General features: G+C 40.1%; 1 protein-coding gene across 1 annotated transcript; it reads left to right on the forward strand.

The window, feature by feature from the left end:
• Nucleotides 1-1,996: 1,996 nt before the first annotated feature.
• rtn2b (reticulon 2b) lies at nt 1,997-15,350 on the forward strand. The gene is made up of 7 exons (XM_037688093.1): nt 1,997-2,009; nt 9,462-9,669; nt 9,761-9,899; nt 13,595-13,664; nt 14,213-14,259; nt 14,346-14,404; nt 15,248-15,350. Exons 1-7 carry the CDS (start codon nt 1,997-1,999, stop codon nt 15,348-15,350), a joined length of 639 nt encoding a protein of 212 aa, XP_037544021.1.
• The last annotated feature ends 10,719 nt before the right edge of the window (nt 15,351-26,069 follow it).

The following is a 26,069-nucleotide window of genomic DNA, read 5'->3' on the forward strand; positions in this document are numbered from 1 at the left end:
TATATATATACACACACACAGTATGTAAACTGGCCATCCCAATCATTTGAGGAAACTTGTCACGTTCTGCTGCTAGTTGGACCCAAAGTAGGCAGTAGAAGCGGAGAACTCAAAGGTAAAATAAAGAATTTATTCATTAAACAAAAACATGGCTTTTTTTGGCTGACGTGGCAGCAAAACTTACTTGTATAGAGACACAGAGGGAAACAGGACATGAGACTTCACAGGACAATGCACAAACAAGGAGGGACACAGAGATGCTGACTCATATGCAGACTAACAAACAGATAATGACAAACACCTGGGGAGGAGACAATCAGGAACAAGTGGGAGCGGCAGGAGCTCGAGTTGACCACAAGGGGGAAAGACACCTGGGAACACAAATCGTCACAAAACTAAGTTTTTATATTAGTTGAGTTTCCTCAAATGATTGCTGTGGTTGTAGAATAATTTATGGTGTCTAAGGCCACCACTGGCTACCCTCTGGCTCCACCACTGCACCTGGTGGTAAAGAAAATCGTCCCTCCGCTCTCCAGGATCCATCACTCTGCACCGCCTTGTACAATACAAAAAATAAAAATAACAATCCTCCCTCTGTTCTCCTCCACTGTGTAACTACTACTACTTGTATATCTTGCACCAAAACATTTAGGTCACTTGCATTGCCTTTTCAGTTCCAGTCCAGAAAAAAAAACACTCATGTCTAAATCTGCAAACATTCACTATTCAAACCCTTCAGCAACAGGGGACATCGGCGTACTGCTTGTTAATTTTAACTCTCAAACGTAACTAATTGTTGGTGACAATTTCCACTGTTAGAGAAGATTAAAATAAAGTGAAATAAAATTGCCATAATTCTTTAAGCGTAAAATTAAGAAGTAAAACATGGGTTTTGTAATTATTCAAATTTGAAGGAAGAGATTTGGTTCACTTCCTGCTTCTGCAGCTCTCAGGGCCCTGCAGCTGCTGGCGTTGGCACCGTTCCTCCAGCAACAGCTCCAATCTGTGCAGTCAGTCAAGAGGAGAGCGCCTCCATCTGTAATTTATCTGAGGGCTTTGATTTCAGAGCAGAGTCGACTGCTGCCGTGACGCCGTCACTAAAGAAAGCACAGATGTGCTTTGATTGGACAAGATGACTCACAGTGACATAAGACTGCACGTTACAAACAAAGATAAAAAAAAAAACAGTATCCCAGTTTGTTTTTGCTACAATACTGCACTTTATTGTGGTGCATTGCTGAACCTGAACTCAAAAGAAGAGATCGACTGATAACCACATCAGTGTCTCTGGTATCTATGGTGGTGCACAGGTTAGAGAAGGTGGGCCTGTAAACAGAAGGTTGCCAGTTCAATCCCCAGACTGACAACATCACCTACCTATCTATCTATCTATCTATCTGTTTCCTCTGGCACTAAAAATGTTTTTTGAAGAAAAAAAGAATTACATGCTGTTTTTTTAAACACTTTTAAAACCTTTAAAATAAAAAACATACAAAACCAATCAGCCCGATAATCAGCTGACTGATCAACAGCTCGACTCCTGCTGTTGGTGTCAGAGTTGATTCCTCGTGGGTGAAAATGAGAAAGCCTGTGTGATCCTGAGATAATAACCCTCAGAGAGACACGCGAGGTTCTGTTTGATTGATGACGACTTTCACAATAAAAGGCTGTTCCTGTGTGTATGTGGTTCTGCTTCACCGATGAGGATTTTCACAGTAAAAGCTGCTCCTCTGTGTGTGTCTGCAGGTTGAGGCCTCTACAGGCGGACCCCCGGCTGACGAGGCTGAGGCGCATGTACATGCTGAAGTCTCAGATTCCCACTTTCAGTGTGTGCGTGTGTGAGAATCCTCTCAGGGTGTATCCAGTAGACAGTTAAAATTAGGCCGGGCAGGCCTTATATTGCTGACGGAGCTGTGGAGGCCAAAAAAAGCCCGGGGTGGAAGCCAGCAGTGGGAAGCTCAAGGAGGAGAGGGGAGCAAGCAGGACTGCCGCTGAAATGGCCTCCAAACGTAAGAAAATACATGAACAAAAGTTGGGCGAATGAGAGGAAGACAGCTGTCAGCTGGAGGGCAGGGAGACAGGTGTGAGACAGGTGTGAGACTGGTGTGAGACTGGTGTGAGACAAGATGGCACTCAGAGTCTTTCATCTGGAGCAGGACGGGCCTCATCTGAATGGCCGTTGGGTTTAGTTCACAGACTTAACTTATTTTCCGTAAACGTTTTTATTGACTTGATCTGACGCCACATGTTGCAGCTGGGAGTACGGGTCAGGTGGTGCAGCGGCTCGAGTCTTGGTGTCTGCGTCGACTCCAGTAAATCCACAACGAAACAGAATCTCGTACAATTAGCTGCAAGCTTGTTTGTGTAAATATGTGTCGTCTAATTCATAAAGTGACCGATGTGCCAGTTTAAACTGAACCTTTTGTTTCATTCAGGAGTTGAACCTTAAAGCGGGTCTTGTGGCTCTAATAGATTGAATGTAAAAGGTGTTGATGATTCATTGAAAGCAGATAAAAATAGATTATTTTTCTGTGTTTTGCATAGAGTTAATGTAGTTCTTGTGAGAAAACACACAGTACAGTCCCTGTCTCGTCTCAAACTTGTTAAATTATCTGTTTATTAGAACCAACTGAGTTTTGCCTCTGATGAACTGGAACTTCGATTTTCTAAAACAATCTGTGATGTGCGTCACATTGTTTATCATAGTTTTTTTTTGTGTGTGGGTATTTATGAATCATTCTCACTAGATCCTTTATTCTTTTATTTGTTTGTCTGCATCTAACTTGTTTAAGATCAACAAGTTTTCTTCTTCTTTTGGCTGTTCCCTCTTCAGGGGTCTCCACATCGAGTCATCCTCCATTTCTGTCCTCTGCATCCTCTGTCCTCACTCCATCTACCTCCCTGTCCTCTCTAACTGAATCCATATATTTCCTTGTTGTCTTTTTCCTGGCAGCTGCATTTCTAACATCTTTCTACCAATATACCCACTGTCCCTCCTTTGGACATGTCCAAACCACTGTCCCTCCTCTGGACATTTCCAAACCATCTCAGTCTGGTCTCTCTAACTTTATCTCCCAGTAGTTCAACCTGTGCTGTACCTCTGATGATCTCATTCCTAATCTTATCCATCCTTGTCCCTCCTAAGGAGAACCTCAATATCTTTATTTTTGCCACTTCCAATTCTTTCTCTTGCCTTTTTGTCCATGTCTCTGTCTCCAGACCATACAACATAGCTGGTCTCACTACTGTCTTGTAAACTTTTCCTTTCATCTTTGCTGACCCTTTTTTCACAAATCACTCCTGAAACTTTTCTCCATCCACTCCATCCTGCCTGGACTCTCTTTTTCACTTTTTTTTACCACACTCCTCATTTTCCTGGACATTGGACCCCAAGTACTTGAAGCCCTGCACCTTTGTGACTGCTGCTCCTTGTAGCCTCACTGTTCCACCTCCTCCCTCTCATTCACACACATGTACTCTGTCTTACTATGGCTGACTTTCATTCCTCTTCTTTCAAGTGCATACCTCCACCTCTCTAAATTTTCTTCCACTTGTTCCCTGTTCTCACCACAGATCACAATTTCATCTGCAAACATTATAGTCCAGGAGGATTCCTGCCTGACCTCATCTGTTAGTCGGTCCATCACCAGTGCAAACAAGAAGGGGCTCAGAGTTGATCCTTGATGCACTCCCACCTCCACCTTGAAGCTATCTGTCACTCCTACAGCACATCTCACCACTGTCCTGCTGTCCGCATACATGTCCTGTACCAGTCTAACATACTTCTCTGCCACTCCAGATTTCCTCATACAATACCACACCTCCTCCCTCAGCACTCTGTCATATGTTTTTTCTAAATCCACAAAGACACAATGGAGTTCTTTCTGACACTCTCTGTACTTCTCCATCAGCATCCTCAAAACAAAGATGGCATCTGTGGTGCTCTTTCTCAGCATGAAACCATACTGCTGCTCACAAATATTCACTTATCCTTGAAGTCTAGCTTCCACAACTCTCTCCCAGATCTTCATCGCGCGACTCAGCAACTTAATTTCCCTGTAGTTGTTACAACTCTGTACATCACCCTTGTTCTTAAAACTAGCACCCGCACACTTCTTCTCCATTCCTAAGGCATTTTCTCACCCTCATATATGCCATTGAATTTTTATTTCCTTCAACCTTTATTTGAGTTATTTGAGTCATAACCTCACTGCCATCTCTCCAAGACATTTCCAAACCTCCACTGGGACGTCATCAGGTCCTACTGCCTTTCCCTTCTTCATTCTTTTCAGAGCTTTCCATACTTCACCCTCACTAATCTATCCCACTTCCTGGTCCACAGTTTCTATGACCTCTACTCTTCTTTCTCTTTCATTCTTTTCATTCATTCATTCAACCTTTACTTATACAGGCTAATCCCATTGAGTCTCGGGGACTCATTTACCAGAGAGACCTGATCTTAACAGAGTTGTGACAACAGTAGACAAACATTAAAGGAAGCATATAAATTGAGAAGACCAAATGAAAGAAAATGGTATTTAAAAAATGAAATTTAAAACAGCTAGGTTGTAAAGCAATTTAGAAAACTAAAAACAGGAACATTCCTGCATTGGTTTTTGCCAGGAACTTAACAAATGTTTGAAATCACTTAGAGAGGTCAAGGTTGAGAGCTTCAAATCTTTTTGCAAGATATTCCAGGAAACAGGAGCAGGGTAGGAGAAGGCCCTTTTGCCTAGTTCAGTCCTCACTGAGGGAACACTGCAGGTAATAATGTCCTGAGAGCGCACGCTGTAGCTGCACTCACGCAGAGACATGTAGGAGGAGCTGTATAAAGGCAGCAGACCTAGAAGTGATTTAAAGATTAAATGTACCAGTGAGAGAGTCTGCGTGAAGTTAATGATCCAGTTAACCAGTGAATACAGTGTGCAGTGATGGGTACGATAATCACAGCCAGTTATGAATCTTAGTGCACCGTGATAGGCAGCATCCAACATTTACTGGGAGCTTGTAGGAGCGTTCATATAGACAATGTCACCATAGTAAGTGGAGGGAAGGAAAGTCACAGTACCAAGGTGTTTCCTAGCATTCAGAGTTAGACAGGATCTGTTTCTGAAAAAGAAACCCAGTTTAACTTTCAGTTTCTTTACTAGGTTTTCCACGTGAAGCTTAAAAGAAAGATGCGAGTCGACCAAGATACCCAAATATTTATAGTAATCGACAAACTCAATATAGACACCATTTGAGGATAAAATCAGAGGAAGAACTGCTGGGACTGACTTCCTGTTTTAAAACAACATCCCTTTGGTTTTGTCGGCATTTAGGACAAGTTTGAGGTGGAACAAATCAGACTGGATGATGTCGAAAGCAGATTGCAAAACCCTAGCAACAGTTTTAGCTCGACAATAAACAACTGTGTCATCAGCATAGAAATGTAAGGATGCATCAGGGATGCTCTGACCTACATTATCTACGTAATGAGATTATGAAGAGGGTGGAACCTAAGACTGAGCCTTGAAGTACACCGTTGTTAATCGTTAAATAAGTGGAAGAAGTACCATTATGTTGAACACATTGCCTCCGGTCTGAAAGATAGTTAGAGAACCAACCAATGGTGTGATCTGAGAAACCAATTTCTGAGAGTTTATGACACAAGATGTTCTGATCCACAGTGTCAAAAGCTTTAGACAGGTCTAAGAAAAGTGCAGCACAATAGTCCTTTACATCCAGTGCTTCAACAACGTCATTAAGAACCTTCAGTGAAGCAGTCGTTATGCTGTGTTGTTTCCTGAAACCAGATTGATGTGGAGGTAAGATGTTAAATGAGTCCAGGTCATTTTGATTTGAGAGTTTATCAGTTTTTCTAGAACCTTGGCTAAAATGCAGAGTTTAGAGATTGGTCGATAGTTGTTCAGTGAGGTGGGGTCTCCTCCCTTCAGCAAAGGAAGAACAAAGGCTGTTTTCCAAGTGTCTGGGATGGAGTTTTGTCTTATGGAGAGATTGAAGATATGGGTCACAGGGACTGTGATGATATGAGCAGCCAGCCTTAAGAAATAAGGTGGAAGTTCATCTGGACCTGCAGATTTTTTAGGCTCAAGATCTTTTAACAGTTTATTGGCCTCACTAACTGAAAAGAGCGAAAGAGAAAAGGCGTGATTTACTGAAGATTGACTTGTAGGAGAGATTTGATTTTTAGGAGAAATGGCTGATTTTCCATTAGTGACTGTGTCAAATAAAGAACTAGAATCAACAAAATGTTTGTTGAGACAGTTCAGGATCTCGTGCTTATTTGACACAGGAACAGAGTTAATGAGAAGTTGTGATGGGAGGTCAGATGATTGGGGGCTGCCTGAGAGAGATTTGATGGTTTTCCAGAATCTTTTAGAATCATTTATATTTTTGGAGGTCTGAGATAAGAAATAGTTGCGTTTTTAAGCTACTTTTTAGATGTTAATGTGTTAATTTCTCTTTTGATTATTTCTGCCATTAGTTCTTCTTTCTAATAAATTTAAAAAATGTATACTCCTTTCAGCTACTTTTCAGCTAACATCTTTATACTTTTCAATTCATTTCAGCTTTATGTGCTCTTTCTTTATTTTCCTGCTTTTAGCAAAACCAGCTGTTGACATTCAGCTCACATGAACAGTTTAGAGATGAAACCTTTTCAGCTGGTTTCAGTAAAAAAACAAACTAAAAAAACAAATCAATCAGCAACACATCCACACTGTGTTTTTACAGGAAATGACTTTTCTCCAGTTTGTTTAAATTTCCATTAAATTCAGTCAAAACGAGGAGCATCTTTAGATGTAACAGTTCAAGTGTCTGAACACAGGAATAAATTAATCCCGCAGCGATTATGTTTTTCCTCTTGGTTTGAATTAATCCTGAGCTGTTTTTATTTATTAATGCCAAATTTGTTCGATTTGTTAGGCAACGCTGCGAGGAACACAACAACAAAGAGGAACAAATAGGTTTATCATTAAAAAAAAATATTCATTGAAACACTTCTGATGTTTTGAGGTGCGGTTCAGTGGTATGAACAGTTCCTATCTTACCTGCTGTAGATACTTCTTTGGACGCCTTCAGTTTGGAGAAACAGGCTTTAATTATGAAACAAGATCAAAATGAATGACTTCCATCTCAAAACAGCTTCAATTAAAAAAGGTCACTGTGGTTCATTGAATTTTTTTTTTTACATTTTACATTTTGATAATTTTGTGGTATGTAACAACACAAGTTCAAGGTCAAGGTTTTCTTTATTGTCATTCACACCACATGTGGTACATGTGATGAAATGAAATTGTGTACACAGGGTACCAGTTACATCCAACAAAAGTATAAGTTGTAAAGATAAACAGTAATAAGACCTAAGATATGAACTAAGAAATACGCTAAACTAAGAATACACTAAACGCTAATAGTGCAATTGCAAATTGCAGCAGCAGCTAGCTGTTTCACTTCTTTTCTTCAGGCAGGAACATCCTAATATTTGCACCAGAATAAATGTGCAATGCAAAATTCATGCTGGTGTAAAGTAGGGCTATTCAACTAGTGGCCCGTGGGCAACATATGGCCCGCGGTTTAGCTCAGTTTGGCCCACTGATTTTAAAATAAAACTTTATTTTAAATTAGAAATCTAAAATGACAAATATTTCCGTCAGAGGAGATCCTGTTAGATAAAGGATTCATGACAGGACTGTAAACTCAGTCCATGGAAAATCAAAATATATTTTAAATAGAAATTAAATTTACATAAATTGTTGGATGTCCTGAGCTGTTGGCTTTCAGTAACTGAGCAATTTAGGATAAAAGTTTATAAAACAAGGTTTGCACAAATTGTTGTGAAAGTTTATGGTGATTTTTTTTTTAAGACGGCATCAATCCACTTTGTTTTTAGCTAACTAGCCATTAGTTTGTCAAACTGGTCAGAATTAAACTCCATTTGTCCAATCTGAGACAATGCAGAGCCACCTACAGCAGGTAAGATACTAACTTCATTTCCACAGAATCCCACTTCAGAGGATCTGAACCATCACTTTAAGTTAATTGTGTGGATGCTTCTGAAGCATTCACGCTATTGTGATCTATTTTTCTTCTGTACGTTTTTCATCACATTTCTCGTCCTGCAGTTTTCAATCTATTTCAACAAATCATAAATCAAAACATTCAGCTCTTTCAGAACAATCCTGTTATGACTTTTGATATTGGTGCAACTTTAGCTTTTTGAAATATTTGGCTTTTTTCCCCCATTTTATTTCTCATAGAAAATGAATTGAGCTAATTTTACATCCTTCAAATCTTTAGATCTGTTTACAACCTTTTACTGCTCCTTTCACATTTTGTTCTGGTTCAGCTTCTTTCAGCTTCTTGGTGTAAACTTAAAACTTTTTTTCAGCTACTTTCAGTTGTTTTTTCATTTGTTTTGTGCAAGTTCTTTCGGCTAGCTACAACATTTTTGTGCTTCTTCTTCTTTCTGTTAATTTTTGCTTGCTATGCTTCCTTCAGCTTATTTCTGCAAATTTCTCTTTTTTCTGCCATTTCAGCTAAGATTGAACTGTTTTCATGCTAATTTAAGCTTTTTATGCAAATTCCACATTTTTTGCACTCATTTCAACTTTTTACAGCCTAATTCAGCAAAAATGTACTCTCTCCACTCTGATCCACTCTGAGAAGGTGCTATTTAAGAGACTGAGCTGAAAACAGCACCTCAGACTGAAGAAGTCTCTCGGACGAGAGACGAAACGTTTCTACTTTTTTTGTTGTTTTGCTTTGTTTTGTTTTTTTTGAATGTCCAGAGGACCAGATTTAACTTTTTTAGATGTACTCTCTCCATTTCCTTCTGGTAATTTAAGCTTCTTTCTGCTTCTTTAGCTACTATTCAGATGTTTTTTTTTTTCAAATTTCTGTTTTTTGTAAATAATTTTCACTTTTTTCTGCTTATTTCTGTTTCTTTCTGCTTAATTGTGCAAACATGTTCTTTCTGCTTTCTTCTGTTACTTTAAGCTTGTTCTAACTTTTCAGCCTTTTTTTGGTGGTGATGGTGGTGGTGGTGGGGTAATTTCAGCTGTTTTCAGATAAATTCAAGCTTTTCTAACTTCTGCTTTCAGCCTATCTAATTTATTTCTGCTCCTTTCAGCATTTTTCTGCTAGTTTAAACTTATTTCTGCCTTTTCAGCTACATTTTAGCTATTGTTCACTAATTTCAGCTTTTTTGGGTGCTAATTTCAGCTACTGCAAATTCTTCAGCAATAAGCATTCACACTGCATTTTCACAGGAAATGCAATCTCTCGTTATCATTTGTTTAATTCAAGGAACCTGTGACCCTGCACGGGAAAGAAGATAAAGAAAATGGGTGTTTGGCCCTTAAAGACTCTTCATCGTCCACAGGCCCAGTGCTTCCTCTTCTTCACTAAGGCCTCACAGAGTGATACGCCGGCTCACCTCTTTGTATCTGGTTCTGCAGTGATGGACTTGGTGTACTGGAGGAACCTGAGGAGAACCGGCGTGGTCTTCACTGGCCTGGTGATCGGTCTGGCCAGCCTCTTCCAGCTGAGCGTCATCACCGTGTTTTCCCACATCCTGCTGGGAGTCATGTGCATCACCTTCCCCCTCTGTTTTTACTACAAACTGCTGGAGCTGCTGCACTGGAGCCATGGCTACCACCCCTTCCAGTGAGCTCAAACTGGACCTTCTGCACGGGTCAGGTCATTGATTTATGTCCCTTTTAGAGTTTCACTGGGGTGTTTGTGACTTTGTTCCCAGGTCGTACCTGGACTACGACAGCTCTCTGACGGATAATGAGACAGTGATGCTGGTGGAGGAGGCGGTGCTGATGATTGCATTCGCTGTCTCAGAGCTCAAACGTCTGCTGTTCATCGAAAGCATCATTGACTCCATTAAGGTGATTCTCCATGTTGGATTTAAATCTGTTTGGCGCCATCTGCTGGTCATATTAAGCAGATTATTCTGAAGGGGTCATGGTTAGGGTTTAATGTTTTTAATTTGAGCCACAAAGTTCAACATCTAAAGAAATAGATTTAAATTTTATGTAATTCTGCTCGAGAAGACACTGCAGTCATCATTTTCCCAAACAGCCTCTTATAAAGAAGAAAATATGTATTCACAGTAAAAATGATAAAAACTTCGGGTCAGATTTGATCACAGTGGCTTCACATTAATTTTCAACATGACAAAAGAGTAAACTTTTTTTTTCAGCATCAACTTTAATGTTGGATTGAGAATTGGAGGAGGGTTATGTAACAAGATTACAAAAGAGAAACAATGAAAGAACTTCACATTAAAACAAAAATGATCAAAAAAGAATCTGAACAAAACGTAAAATCATGAACCATGTTCAAGGCCATACGCTTCAGTCTTCAGTTGCAGCAGCTTGTATTCAAATTATAATATTACCCAAAGGGCTGTAATATATTTGATTTACTCTCTTTGTGCGTGTGTCTATTAGCAAAATATCTCACAAACCATTGAACATATTTGAATGAAATTACTTCTACAGCTGATTAAATTTCGGAGTCAATCCAGTTTAAGATGGATGCCACAGCAAAATGATATTACTAAATATAACAAGTGGTACTCCGATGTCCCCCGTCGCTGAGGGGTTTGAATAGTGAATGTTTGAGATGAGAGTTTTTCTGGACTGGAACGTAACAGGAAATGCATGTAAACCTTAATGGTTTGGTGCAAGATATTAAAGTGTGCAGGAGTTACACTGTGGAGAAGAACAGAGGAAGTTTTTGTTTCTTGTCTGAGGCGGTGCAGAGTGACGGATCCTGGCGAGTGGAGGGAGCAATTTTATCCACCACCAGGTGCAAAGGTGGAGCTAGGGGGTGGCCAATGGTGGTCTTGGCCATCATAGATTAAGCTTTAAATTCCTATAAATTCCTCAAAGATTGCTATAAATATTTGGGTATCTTGGTCGACTCGCATCTTTCTTTTAAGATCCATGTGGAAAACCTAGTAAAGAAACTGAAAGTTAAACTGGGTTTCTATTCAGAAACAGATCCTGTCTAACTCTGAACGCTAGGAAACGCATTGTAACTGCAAATTTCCTTCCCTCCATTGATTATGGTGACATTATTTACATGAACGCTCCTACAAGAACCCTGCAGATGTTGGATGCTGTCTATCATGGTGCACTAAGATTCATAACTGGCTGTGATTATCGTACCCACCACTGCACCCTGTATTCACTGGTTAACTGGACATCATTAACTTCACGCAGACTCTCTCACTGGTACATTTTCATCTTTAAATCACTTCTTGGTCTGCTGCCTTCATACATCTCCTCCTTCATGTCTCTGCGTGAGTGCAGCTACAGCATGCGCTCTCAGGACATTATTACCTGCAGTGTTCCCTCAGTGCGGACTGAACTAGGCAAAAGGGTCTTCTCCTACTCTGCTCCTGTTTCCTGGAATATCTTACAAAAAGATTTGAAGCTCTCGACCTTGACCTCTCTAAGTGGCTTAAAGAATCTGTTGGACTCCTGGCAGGGACCAATGCAGACATGTTCCTGTTTTTAGTTTTCTACATTCGCCTCATAATCTAGCTGTTTCTTTTAATTTTTTTTTTTTTGCCATCTTATTTGTAAAAAAAATAAAAATAAATCTGTATGCCTTTTTGTGGCCGTCTATTGTTGTCGCTGTTGTCCATTGTTGTCATCATTCTTTGTTGAAATCAGGTCTCTCTTGTAAATGAGTCCTTGAGGCTCAATGGGATTTACCTGTCTAAATAAAGGTTGAATGAATGAATATACCCCAATCATTTTAGGAAATTATACTTTTAGGTAATATAAAAACTAGAAAGCATAGTTTTCTCATATGAAGAACAATAGACGAAGGAGATAGTCATGGACTTCAGATGGAACAAACACACCTAGACACCCCCCCCCCCGAATATAAGAGGATCTGCAGTGGAAGTGGTCTCCAGCTACAAGTACTTGGGTGTACACATGAATGACAACCTCAGCTGGAGCAACAACACCACCAGCCTGATCAAGAAAGCTCATCAGAGACTCTACTTCCTCAGGCAGCTGAGACGAGCTGGACTGGGAAGCTCAGTCCTCACCTCCTTCTACAGGTGTGCAATGGAGAGCATCCTGTGCTCGAGCATCAATGTGTGGCATGGAGGCTGCACAGCTGCAGAAAGAAAAGCTTTGCAGAGAGTGGTGAAGGCTGCACAGAAGTCTGTTGGAGTCAGTCTCCCCACCATCACAGACATTTACACCTCCAGATGCAGGAAGAGAACCGCCTGCATCATGAAGGACCCCACTCACCCAGCACACACACTTTTTGCCCCACTCCCCTCAGTAAGGAGGTTGAGGAGCATTACGTGAAGAACCACTAGACTGAAGAGCAGCTTCTACCCTGAGGCTGTTAGACTCATGAATCTCTAACCAGAATAATCACTGTGAAAAATCACATCATGTTGCTGCTGATCTGTTTCATGTTGCTGCTGATCTGTTTCATGTTGCTCATCTGCTCACACTGTTCGTGTTGCTGTTCAGCCTATTGTTTTTGTACTACTAGTGCTTAGCGTACTTTTAGTTTAACATTTTTCTTGGTTCACATCTTATTACTGTTTTTCATTTACATTTTATTGTTGGATGTAACTGGGACCCTGTGTACTTTCGTTCCACCACATGTACCACATGTGGCGCGAATGACAAATAAAAAACCTTGAATCCTTAAATATGATCAGGGTGGTAAGTTTACATGAATATATTGTACACATGGTGGTGGCCATCTTGGATTCTGACGTGGCAAACCAATTTTTGACAGAGACCTTTCTTACACCTAGATGTAGCAACACACCAAGTCGGCATGTTACTTATTTTTCAGGTTATTCAGCTCAGAAAAGAGGGAGTGGTGGCGCAGAGGTTAGAGAAGGTGGGCCTGTGATCGGAAGATCGCCGGTTCAAGCCCCGGTACCGACAACATCCAAAATGTGGGTGGGGTAGGTGAAGCACCCACACCTGACCCACCCTCATTCGCCCCACTCTGGGCCCTTGAGCAAGGCCCTTAACCCCCACCATCTGCTCCTCCGGGTGTCCTAGATAGCAGCTCTCTGCTCCACACAGAGTGGTAGCTCGGTGGTCTGTGGTTGCGTCAGCAAGGGCATCCGGCGTAAAAATAACTGCCAAGTCTTCATGCGACTTAGTTCGCTGTGGCGACCCCTAACGCAGGGAGCAGCCGAAAGAAGAAGAAGAAGAATTCAGCTCAGAAAAGAAGGGTGTTTCCATTTCCCTCTACGCTCTGCGACGGGGGACAAAAACGGATACAACTCAAACAATTTAACAGATAATGAACTCAAATTTGAACTGGTCATAGCTGAGAGTTCTTCACAACACACACTCTGAGCGTGACACCTCACACTTTACATTATTTTCAACGTTTGACCAAAATGGCTACGACTTGTCGTTTCTCAACAGAAGATGATTTTTGTTAAAAACCCCGGGTGATGCACATTCCTTGGAGGAACGCTCGGACTTTTATCATAAACAAAATGTTTTCTTTGATTCAGATTTTAAAAAAAAACCAACTCCCCCTTCACCCCTACCCCCCCCCCCCCCCCCTCCAGTTTGTTTTGTTCCTGTACCTGCTGACGTACATCGGCACCGAAACGACCGGGCTGACTCTGGTCATGGCTGGTGAGTCCATCTACACCTTTCTGACTGAAGACACTAACTCTGATACATGTATATCATTGTTATATACTTTCATATATACTTTGTACTTTCATATATATATATATATATATATATATATATACTTTCATGTATACTTTCATATATACTCATATAAACTTTGATATACACTTTGGTATACGCTTTGATATTTAATTCAACATATACTTTGATATATAGTGTATTTTGTTATGTATTTTGATATATACTTTGATATATAAGTTATTACATACTTTAGTATATACTTTGATATACACCTTGATACTTTGATCCATACTTTGATATACACTTTAATATGTATTTTGACATATACTTCAATATATGTATTTTGTTATATCCTTAATATGTATTGTTATATGTTTTGTTATATACTTTGATATATGCTTTGATATAAACTTTGATATGTAATTCAAAATATACTTTGATATACAGGATATTTTGTTATATACTTTGATATATAAAACACATGTAAAATAAAGTTCAGAAATAACGTCGTTGTTCTTGCCTTGCAGCTGTGATCGCTCTTTTCTCTCTTCCTCTGCTTTACAAAAAACAGCAGGTCGGCATTTTTAATATATTGTTGTTGTTGTTGTTGTTGTTGTTGTTATTCTCTGATGACTGATCTCTGTGTTATTTGTGCGACAGGTGCGGATAAGGAGGGTTGTTAGGGCGGTCAAAGCTTTTGTAAAGAAACTCAATGACCTGTGAGTAAAGTTTTTCTTATCTTAACGCTTAATATTTGATTAACTGATGATTACAGATTAACTGATGATTACAGATTAATTGATGATTACAGATTAACTGATGATTACACTGTAAAAACTGTTCAGTTTTGTGAATGTTGAGTCCCTTGGGTTTCCTTATTATAGTTTCATCTGTACTTTATTTTAAGGCGTGTGCACTTTTAGCTGTTTTTACCAGTTTATATTCCAGAACTGTTCAGTCTATTCTGGACTTTGCAGCTGTAACTTTTATACATTTTAAACTTTCTCTAAATTATTTTCTCAATAAAATGAGAGAATACTTTAAATACTTTAAATATGTTGTGCTCTTAGACATCTACTTCAGTATACTGCTTATTTCTAGCTTTTAGCTGCTGTTTGCTAGTTTATATTTTCTCATTTTAGCTATGTTGTTCTAATGGTTTTAGCTACTGATTTGCTCATATTTGTGCTGATAGTTTCAGCTTTCAGGGGCTGCTTCACAAGTTTTAGGCAGCCTGATGTAGTTTAAAGGCATGAGTCAAGCTCTTGCGGTTTTGATTTGATTTAGCCGAGTGTTTTGTTTACGCTGAGTGCGTACCCGCATTTCAGAACCGCACGTCCATATATCTGTATCTGTAAAAACCTCAGGAGTAAACTCATTTAAACTGAGGCATTTGATGCAGTTCAAAATAAAACGTTTATGTTTTATTCAACAGTTTGCAACGAGGGCCTTTAAATCCATCCCCTCAATAACAGAGAGTAAAATAATTTTTCTAAATTTTACTGGTTAAAGTTTCTGGTTTTGCCATTGTTGTAACACATTTTGTGTTGCTTTGATTGCAGGTTTGTCAGCTTGTATGAATCAGTGAGACCCCCTCCCAGCACTGCATCCACCCCTAAACCTGCTCCACCTGCTGCCATCAAACAGAAAGCCAAGTCGAAGTAACTTGTTGGTTGGGTTCTGGAAGGATTTAGGATTTAGAAATATGCTGGAATGTTACATCCTCTGTGGGGCCGCTGACGGGGCGGCTCTTACCCATCCCTCCACGGTGATTGTCCATGGAAGCAAGGTTTAATTGATCCTGACAGCAGAAACAAAGCTGCCATTCACCAAAGGATAGGAGGGGGCCGTGGACGAGGTGGGAAACTTTATTTACTGAAATACTCTCTGTGGGCAACATTTAATGTTCACATCTTCTCTCAGGAGCAAAACCGTTTATTTTCTCGCTTTTGAGGATATTCAAATGCATTTTACCAAACAATGAACACTGGATTTATGCTGGAATGCAGTTATCCATGACAAAACTTGCTATTTATCGCATATATTATACATTTATTATCAATAAACGTTCACAGTCAGCTTAAAGTCACAACTTCCATTTAAACTAAAGTTACATTTTGGTTTAGCAATTGATTTAAAATGTCACTTTAAAACAAGACATTTAAAATATTTTCAGGAGCTGCAACTGAATCTGGAAAGACAAAATTAGGAATCAGGAACTTTTTAAAGTTTTGTTCCCTCTGTGGTTTGAGCCTGCAGTTCTGAGTTTGACCACTAGGGGGCAGTGGAGAAAAGCTGAAAACATCAAACAATTGTTTTTATGCAGTTTAACACCATTCAGCAGACAGATTTGACCCAAACATTTCTTCTGAGTTGTATTTCAGTTTGTCTAAGAACCCCAGTTAAATATTTTAAGGTTTTGGTTTTTTTTTTTTTAGCTTTTTTAATGGTGTGTTCCCTCAAACTTGATTTACTGCCATGCCCACTGCCCATACAGTAAACTAGATATCAGATAATCCAACAATAAATCAACAACTGCAGCAAACATTTAGCATTCTGGTTTAAATTAAAACCTCCAGACTGTGAAACATGGTGGTGTAGTGTCAATGTTTGGGCCTGTTTGTTGTCCAATATGAATCAAGTTTAAATTGATACATTTGTTCAACATAATATAAAAATCAGTTTTAGATAAAAATAAAAATAATAAAAATCAAATTGCTGAGTTTAAGTCTTGTCAAAAAGTGAATTTTAAATCATTACAGTGTCTAAATAATTTGTTATTATGTTTGTTTTGCTTTGAGATTTTGTGTTCCCTTTTACTGATACACACCGAAGGGAAACATGATCGATCACCAGTCTTGGATTAATGTGTGAACTGGGAGTAAATGAACACAACATGCTTTAGGAAATGAAAAGAGGTAGACAAAATAAATAATCTTTCAATTGTGGATGCAAGCGTAGAAATATATGAAGATAAACCAGTCTCAAAGTAGTCACACAACATAAGTTTTATAAATGCTTGAACAGTTTTTCAAATGCACAGTTGTCCCTCGTTTATCGCGTGGGGTCCGTACCCTGGAGCCCTGCGTTAAATGAAAAGCAGCAAAGTAGGAATAGTAGAACAAGAGTGGTGGCGCAGAGGTTAGACGATAGGCTTGTGATTGGAAAGTCGCAGGTTCAACTCCCAGTACCTTCAACATCAAAATGTGGGTGGAAAAGGTGAAACACCCACACCTGCCTCCACCCTCATTGACTCAATGAGATTACCTGTATAAATAAAGGGTAAATGAAAAAAAAGTACTAGTTTATTTTAGTATTTATATATATTAAGGCATTTTAAACCCTTCCCACACTCTAGCAATATGCTAAACAATGTTTCTAAACTCCAAACGCTCTAAACGAGCACAGAATGTCATGGTTTCAGCTCTCTGCTTCCACTGCTCTTTGCCACCTGCAAGTGCTCTTGGCCACGCCCACGTCTAGAGAACAGCTGATCAGCTGCAGCAGGAAGCTTTTTCTTCAGCTGTGGGCTGTACAAAGGTGCAGCAGGTGCTAAATAATTTATTTTAAATAAAAATTTCCTGCCAATTGTGCGGCTCTTCCATCAATCAGCCAATTGTGTGTCATGTCCACTCTTATTTTGAAAAACCGCAAGAGAGCGAGTCCGCAATAAACGAACCGCGAACTAGCGAGGGACTACTACATACTGTACATACACACACGTGCGTTATAATACTCTCTTCTTTAAAACATTTGCTTTTATGAAAAAAGTTTTTATAATGCACAATGGCGGCCATCTTGAAATGTCAAGTGGCTCATATCTAAGTTAGGAGTGTGAAGTTTTATGCACCCAGATTTGAACGATTTTTCAGAATTAGGTCTCTTACCTGCGCCGCTAACAGAAGCCGTCTCAATAAATACAGCTTAGATGAGATCTCAGATTGTTTCTCTCTTTTCGTTAACACACGACAAAACGTCCGTTTGTTATTCCACAAGAATGGATCCCAGTTTCACAAAATACACCCTAAAGGTTTCAACACATCACGACTGTTATCAAAGACAAGTTTGGTCTAAGAGGCAGTTTAATAATGTGGTGCAGTTACAGAAATATTACATATATGTGACATTTTTCTTTGCAGTACAAAAACATAATTCAAGTGAAGACAATTAGTAGAAGCGACTGCATTTCTAAATCCACATTTTTCTAAACTGTGAATATTTCTCAGAATAAACGACCCGTCTTCATGAGATTGTAAAGAATACCTCAGTTAATATTTCTCAGTAAAGGTGAAACGGTGTTCACGGTTACATTTTTAATTTCATACAGATTTTAAACCACTACTTACATGATGCTGAGTGAGCCAAAGCTTTGTAACTCTGAGAACAAGCTGATCCACGGAACAAGTTCCAGCTTAGATACAAAATAAATAGATAAATAAATAAAAAGTAAATAGTGTCAAGTAAGACTTTTATTTTTGTGAAATTAGCTGCCAGTCCTGAGCCAATCAGTGCAGCTTCTCAGCCAGGAAGCTTCTGTTAGCATATTAGCAAGTGTTAAGGGATATTCCAAACATTTTTCAAGTAGTGTTCTGGTGAAGGTCGTGATCTGTTGTAGGAAGTCCTCAGTTTGGAGAAACCGAGTTCATCTCTGAGATAATCAGGTAAAATATTATTTTGACCACCCTGTTGTGAAACTCGATATATGATCCAACAAAGTTCAGTCAGATCACCTGGATGGTTTCCTTTTTTGCTGAGACGTTTCGTCCTTCATCAGTCCGAGGAGCCACAAGAAAATCAGTCTCACAAGCGGCACACCCACATAGTGGGCCAGCCAGAAACCATATTATCACCAGCAAACTGGTTGTTCCGCTATGTGAGTGTGCTGCTTGTGGGACTCTGTTTGTTATGGCTCCTCGGACTGATGAAGTCCTTTGGATGAAGGATGAAACGTCTCAACAAAAAAACAAAAACGTTCAGCTGACCTGAGTGAACTTTGTTGAATTTTCTGCCTGGATTATTGAGCATGAACGTTGATGTTTTGAAATGATGTTTTACACTCTTTTCTCCAAACTGAAGTTCAAAGAACTTTCTACAGCAGGTAAGATATTGATTGCTCATATATTTCCCACAGAACCCAACTTGAGAATGACCAAAACTGCTCAGAAACCAAGTTGTGCTCATACCAACATGTCTTAAAGTGCCTAAATTACAGAAACACTGCTCTTCTTTTTCCACAATATATTACCTTATATTTTAAACTGAGGTTTTCACGAGCATCATAGATGAAATGCTTAAAATGTATATTTTTTATTAATGGTGCTACAAACAAGTGGGACAGAAAAGCCCATTTAACACTAAAACAAAGCAATAATTTATCCTGTAATTAAAAACTGTGTTGATGTAAACTGGTCTTCGCTTTTTAAGAGTCTGTTCTGTAAAACAAAAAAATAAAACAGAAAAATGGAATATCCACCTTACTGCAGCTGCTGCTCTCACTTTTTATTGTCTTAATTTACAATATTTCTGTGTTGACTAATTTAATTGTTTTTCTGTGGCAAAGTTGCTTCCCAATAAAAAAGGTATTTGATAGAAATATTTTGTGATCCGTGACAGCTTTATTTTGACTCCTGACTGATGTTTTCTACAGTGACGTTTGTTTCTTACCTGAAACTCACAAGGGTGGCAAACCTAGCACCTGCAGTGGGGGGAGTGGGAGGAGTGGGAGGGAGCTTCTTGTCCCCATGGAAGATTTTGTGATTTTTAACATGTAAATTAATCATTCTGGTATACAGTACTCCAAGAAGAAAATAAGGGGAAAAGACAACATGCTTCAGGTAAAAAAGACATTTACTATCATGCCCTAATTTAATTAGGACATAGCTACATAGGAAAGATGGCTAGTCAACCAAAAAATAAACTAGCAACAACTGCAGCAAGCCAAACCAGAGAAACCAAATATAGCAGAACATTTTGCTAATAGCAAAAACTAATTTCTTAAATACGTAGCTTTAAGCAAGCAGCGTGTAATACTGTAATACAGACGCACTAGCTAAGATGCTACAGACGTAGTGCTCCGCTTCTGTAACGCATCCTAACAATATCTTCCCCCCACCCCAACTCCCGGCACTTACGTAGCGCTAAGCTAGCACTGCATAAGTGCTTTAGCTTAGCGCTTATGAGCTAACGCGAGCTTTGTTGCGAGTACAGATTTTAAGCTAGCTAGCACTATCTTAGCGCTATGTAAATAAAGTCAGTGAGAAATTATGCCGTCTATCTGCGATTTTCGCCAAAAAGCGACAAGTTTGCAGGTATGTTGTTTCATGTCGAAGCAGGCGTTCTTCACAGAAGGCTGATTTATACTTGCCGAGACGTCAAGAAGTCTTTTCTCACTGACGTAGTTGTGCGCCAAAATAAATTTGAATGAACTCTAGAGAACCAGTTATATTTTCTCGCAGGGGTGTGTGTCAAGTATGGTTTGACTGGTCTGAACTTTGTGGGTGTGTTTTTGCAGAAAAGCGGCTCTCGTTTCTGCTCCGTTGAGGATAAGCTGGCCATTCGTCCATCTTTACAAGCAGCAAAATTTCAAAGAGAGTAGAGTGAATCTTATACAGATAGTACGCCTCAGTCTGACAGTAAGGACACGTTCCTGCTCCATTTGTTGATAATGGTGGTCTTCTTGTGATAAATTTATAAATTAGCACTTCTCCTCAGTTAATAACAGAAATACCGGACCTTACTCCTCCAACTCCTCCATTATTATTATTAGACCTTTATTTATACACGTTACTTCCCACTGAGCCTCAAAGACTCATTTACAAGAGAGATCTGTTACATACAACATACAGGCAGATGAGAAATTGAACACAAGTGTGGAGGAAGCCAAAAAATTTTTTAAAAAGTGTCACACCATGACCTGGCTGCGACACAGTGTAAGAGATGCAAAAAAGACTTTGCAACATAAACAGCGACATACAATGACATAATACATTTATGCATAGAGTTCAACAAAGGCGGTGAGTTGTCCATGGACACTCCAGAAAGTTCCAAAGTTCTGATAAGATGGTACAGTGTCTATCAGCATCGATTCTGATAAGGCCGCAGATGTCCTCAGGAGGGGGAGGGGCAGATCTTCGAGTTTACATATCCTCCAGGAGCAATTTGAGATAAGTTGACCTGTCCAAGGGCAGCAGTGAGGCCAAATTCAGATAAACAACAGTTGTTTTGGGCAGACAGACTCTGATTTCTGTCTGCCTTCAGTTCTGCTGGTTCACTCAATGGCGAATCCAAACAGCCAGATTTTGGACATTCTGCCCGATCCGTGCTCATTAGCTTTCTCCAAGGCTGAATCCTTCATGCCGGTGAGTTCTAGGAGCCACAAGTGGCCTACGATTCTCAGAAATCGCGTCCAGCTTGCGGTTGAGCTCGCTAAGCGTATGAGTCTGAGCGCTCAAGGCACAAATTAATCCTTTACATAAGGCTGGCAGCTTTACCATGTTCGAAACTGCTGCTGATGTCTTCCTAATTTGTTGATACCCAAGGTATCCACCAATTCCAAAAAGCCGAAACCCTGTTATCATAAATCCAATAATGTGCACATCTTCTACGTCCTCCATGGACAGCACTGATAGGCACATCATCTTCCACTCACTCCAGGAATCCATGACATATCGTGTGTCCGTTCAGGGCATGAGGGCTCTCCAGTACCCTGTCGTCTGGTAGAAAAAATTTTGTCAATTGCGTTGAGAGACCAGCTGAGCAAATCCATAATAATTTTTGATTCGGAAGAAGTGTAAAAGAGTCTCTGATGAGGTTGACAGGACAAGAGAGCAAAAAGGCAGGAGGGAGAGAGAGAGGGTGAGAGTGACTGTCTTCGTCAAGAGCGAAAGACAGAATGAACTGAAAATAAAAATCCATGCTGTCATCTTGTTTCTGTTTGTGTGTGACGTTTGCTGCAGTCTGAGGGCTTACCAGGAGTTCTTGCTGCAGTTTCTCTTTGAGTATAACATGTGAAACAAAGCCTCACAGCGAGATCAGATCTCGTACGTCTCGTTAAGTATAAAGCAGCAGCAAGAGTCATTTTTGAAAAGATGCTGCAAAACGAAACGGACAAATCCAAACAAATAAAGTCAAACGCTTCCATCACAATGAAGTGATGTAATCTTCATTTTTTTCATTCACATCATCTTTTTACAATTTTCCTGGTATTATAAAAAGCTTTTGTCTCCGTTGAGGAGCTGCAATGTGTTGATGACCTTGAGTTGACGTTTTTATTTAAAAGAAATATAAAAACCAACTAATTCATACTCTCTCTCAAATCTTCAAGGACAGCTTCTCTTGTTTCGTTACGTCGTGACTCAGAGCTTCCATCTTTCAGCGTTTACTTTAAAAAGGTTGTTGAACACCTCGACGTGGAGCTGTCAGAACGAGCCCTGCTTTTATTTTTTAATGTTTCAGACAACTTGATAATCATAGATCTCTACGTGTTACATAACAAAACTCATATCCATCTTTCTACATCAGAGGAATACGAGTGCTACAGCGTTTTATGTGCTCAGAAACACCCAAACATGGCACTTAAAGAGGTTAGTTTTACAGTAAAGGTGATTCACGTTGAAGAAGTCTGAAGAAAATAATCTATTTAGCCTCATTTTTCTAAACAGCAGGGATTATATTGTTCTCTGATAAGACAAAGGTCAACTACTAAACAAACCAAACAACTATATTTAAATATTTACATGTTTTGCAGCCAAAAATAATGACTACTTCTATTCCTCACTGGATTTGAAAAGTTTTGATAATATAAAAAAAACCCACATGTTCATATTTTTAAACTTTGAAAAAAATATATAAAAAGTTTTGATGTTGAATGGAAATTAAGATTTTACATGATGGTTGAATGTACAAACCTATTAAAGTGAAAGTACTGGGAGTTCTACTTGAAACAACTGAAAAGTGTACGTTTGCTACAGAATAAAAGAAGGAGTATGACATTTTGGGAACGGCACGTGTCGTTCCCCATTTCCAGCTTCTGCTCCAAATGATCTGCCTACAGCTCTGTATTTACTGTTTCCTATTTCTATGAGTGCCGGGAAGCTCCGCTCACATCAGGCACAGCCTGTTCCTCCCAGAATGTTCAACTTCTGTTATGAAGAATGAAATGTGATGAAAGTGTGAACAAGTGCCTACAGAGAAAGACGTTCTCCTGCACGGCTGCTGCCTTCTCCTCCTCTGGAGTGATGGATCAGAGGATCAGGTGAGGCCTGAGTGCTCCACGCCACTCTGGCTCAGTGTGGTTGGTGGACTGCCGCCGGGAGCTTTATCACACGTAGTGTTCACGGTGGTTGATGTAGACCTGGTCTGACCCGCTCTGGTGACACACCCACTCCAGGTGGGAGCGCCGCTGGCTGCTGATGCTGCGGGATGGTGCTCCGGCTGTAGGCGGTGGGCGCTCAAACCTGCGATCTGCTCTACGAGTCTGCAGGAAGAAGGAAAATGTAATCTTAAGATTTCTGGAAACCAGTGCAGCTACTGCCTGAAACTAAAAAAAAAAACAGTTATTTTCTATCAAACTCAGTGGTATTTGGGATGTTTTGTAATAAATGGCCTCGTATTTCTTACAGGAATTCATGTGACCCGCCAATATTCATGCAATAGTTTTAGCTCCTGTTTACACGAGAGCGACCTCTGGTGTTTTTCCAGTGGGCGTAATGAAAAAGTGCAGGTTTACATGAAAACACTGTAGTTTCTATGCCAGGCAGTGTTGCCATAAATAATTATGAACTTTTGTTCTGTCACTTTAAAATTATTGCATTTGGACCCAAACGGTCGTATGTGCTGGCGGTGTTGTGGAGGTGTGTGTTGTTTGATTGACATGTGCACAGAAAAGAAGGGAAAAAGCATATACATGTTTATCTGGCAACCCTGATGGGCTCAGCTGTATGCATTGCACATGCAACGTCTGCATGATCATATCAAAACTGGTGAATACAGGAATATTCATTTGGACCTAGGACATTGTTGGTTTGCTCCTACATGCTAAAAAAGAGTGAGTAGCACAAAGAAGCTGCTCTCTGCCATTTATTATAATTGTTGTTAGAGCAGAAAACCTTTGTCTGCAGCTGCCGGACGCATGCAAATCCGATTACACATCTGTGGAGTATTTCACACCTTTGTGGGTAGATCCCCCTAAAAACCTTAGGTCTGAGACCAGGATTCAGAAATCTTTGGTTTCAGAGAGAACGAGGGCTGTTGTCATGTAAACTTAAAAAAACGCGTTGTGTAAACAGGGCGTCAAACTAAGATCATATTTTGTTGATAAATTAGAGCTGCAGCCACTTTGGTCTGACCTTGAAAATAAAATTATGTCTAATTTCATGAGATACAACAAAGAAGTCAGATTGTGTGTTGGGGATGACTCTCAGCTACTTCAACATCTACAAACTTCACTGAGTTAGAACCGTGTTTGTTTGTTTTTTAGGCGTACTGTATATCTAATGACTAGTTTCTGAACTTCTCATTGTGGTTTATGAGATATTTTGCTAACAGACTGGCACAAAAATATTCACACAGACAAATTAACAAACCAAACAAAAAAACACCCGTGTCTGTCACTCCCTGGTAGCGCACTTAAACGAGACAGACAGATGTGCAGACTCAAAATTAAGCCTCAAACAAACAGTGACTCTGAGAAATCTTTAGATTCCTAAACTATTAGTGGCAGAAGCTTCTGGTGGTCACAAACATCAACATCCATGTTCACAGAAGCAAAAACACCAACATGATTTCAGTTTTTAAGAAGAAAACCTGAGCTCAGATAGACTAGAGGTTAGTGAGAGTTTAGATCTGAGCTCTCTGCACCCTCAGCAGGGTGAGACAGTGTTTCCAGTTTTGATACTGTAAACTGTAAAAAAATAAATTAAAAAAAAAAGAAGTTTCTGGAACAAAGAGGTTTATTTGTAAATGTTTCAGAAAGTTTAGACAGCTTTAGAGTTAACGTCACGTCACATTCTGTAGTAAAATCTTAATAAATCATAAAACTTTTACTGTGATTCAACACAAAACAAAAAAGGTGCCAGTTCTGTTGCAGTTTTTAGAGAACTGAATCTCTTCTGTGTGGAGAACTACAACCAAACGTCAGAGCTCACTTTTCTTGACTGAGCTGCATGCTTTGGTGTAATTTATATACATTTGTTGGAGGAAACAGGAAATGATAAATCGTGACAGAAAAGGATGAATAACCACAGAAAAACATGTTTAGCGAAGGATTTGTCTTATGTAAGCGTAGGCAATGAAAAATTAAAATTTAAAGCCTCCTACATTTTAAATGAGTGCAGCCAACATGTAATAAAATCAGATCCATCTAACAGTAGTCGGTGTTTTTTGGCCCTTGGAGGCTCCCATACACGCCTCTGACTTGGTGGCAGGAAGGTGGAGGGGTTTACCTGACACAGCCAGGCCACTTGTGATGCGTGGACTCCCAGAGGAACAGCCGGAGCTCTCTCCGAGTAGGGAGGGGGCGGCTTGTGAGTCGGAGGAAGGTCGATCCTTTCGCAGAGGAGGAGAAACACACGGCAGTGATGAGAGATCGGAGTGTTTCAGTGCAGTATGCTAAAATAAAACCATGAATAAAACAGTCAGGGCTGCTGAGGGAGGTGCAAAAACCAACCTCGGATCAAGTTTTAGGACCGGCTGCTCTTATTTAGCCTCTGTTCTTGTGAAACCAACATGAAGCGCAAGTCGTGAGACTTTTTCAGGCTGGGGAAGAAGGATCGTTGTGGGTGAAGTGGGAATTCTCACAGCTTGATTAACTCCAGGTCAGTTTGAGGCCTTTTTGTTCAAGCTCTGTCTTGTCAGCAGGATTTCAGAGATGAAAGGTCACAAACTTCGGCTTGTGCGAGTAAACGTGAAGGTTTGTGACGGCTGCACCGAGCCGGAGCCGTTTACCAGAAGCTGACCTTGGCGATTCATAAAAAAGATGGTGGTGAGAAGCATCGATTTTCCTGTCGCTGTGTGCCGTTTAACGCTCTTCACCCCCCCCCCACCCCACCCCCACCACACACACACTTACAGCCGGGTCTCTCAGTGACCTGCTGTCCTGTGCTGAAGGAGAGGGCTGAGGCATACGTCCACCCCCCATCCCTTCAGACTCAGTCCTCTGGGACTTTAAGTCACGGTCACACTTAAGATGCTAAGTTTGTCGTGGCATTGACCAACCCCCCCACCCCCCACCCCACCCTTTCAGCACATGGCTGGACAGTGCGTCTCTTACGCAGCGATGCAGGGCCCACACCCACAGGGGGTGAGGTGTGGGGGCATAATTCATGAGGTCATGAGGTCATGAGGTTTACTGCCAGAGTTGGGGGGCGGATCTGTTGAACTAACTGT

The sequence above is a fragment of the Nematolebias whitei genome, chromosome 14 (assembly GCF_014905685.2).
Source record: "Nematolebias whitei isolate Nwh7 chromosome 14, NemWhi1, whole genome shotgun sequence".
NCBI lineage: Eukaryota > Metazoa > Chordata > Actinopteri > Cyprinodontiformes > Rivulidae > Nematolebias > Nematolebias whitei.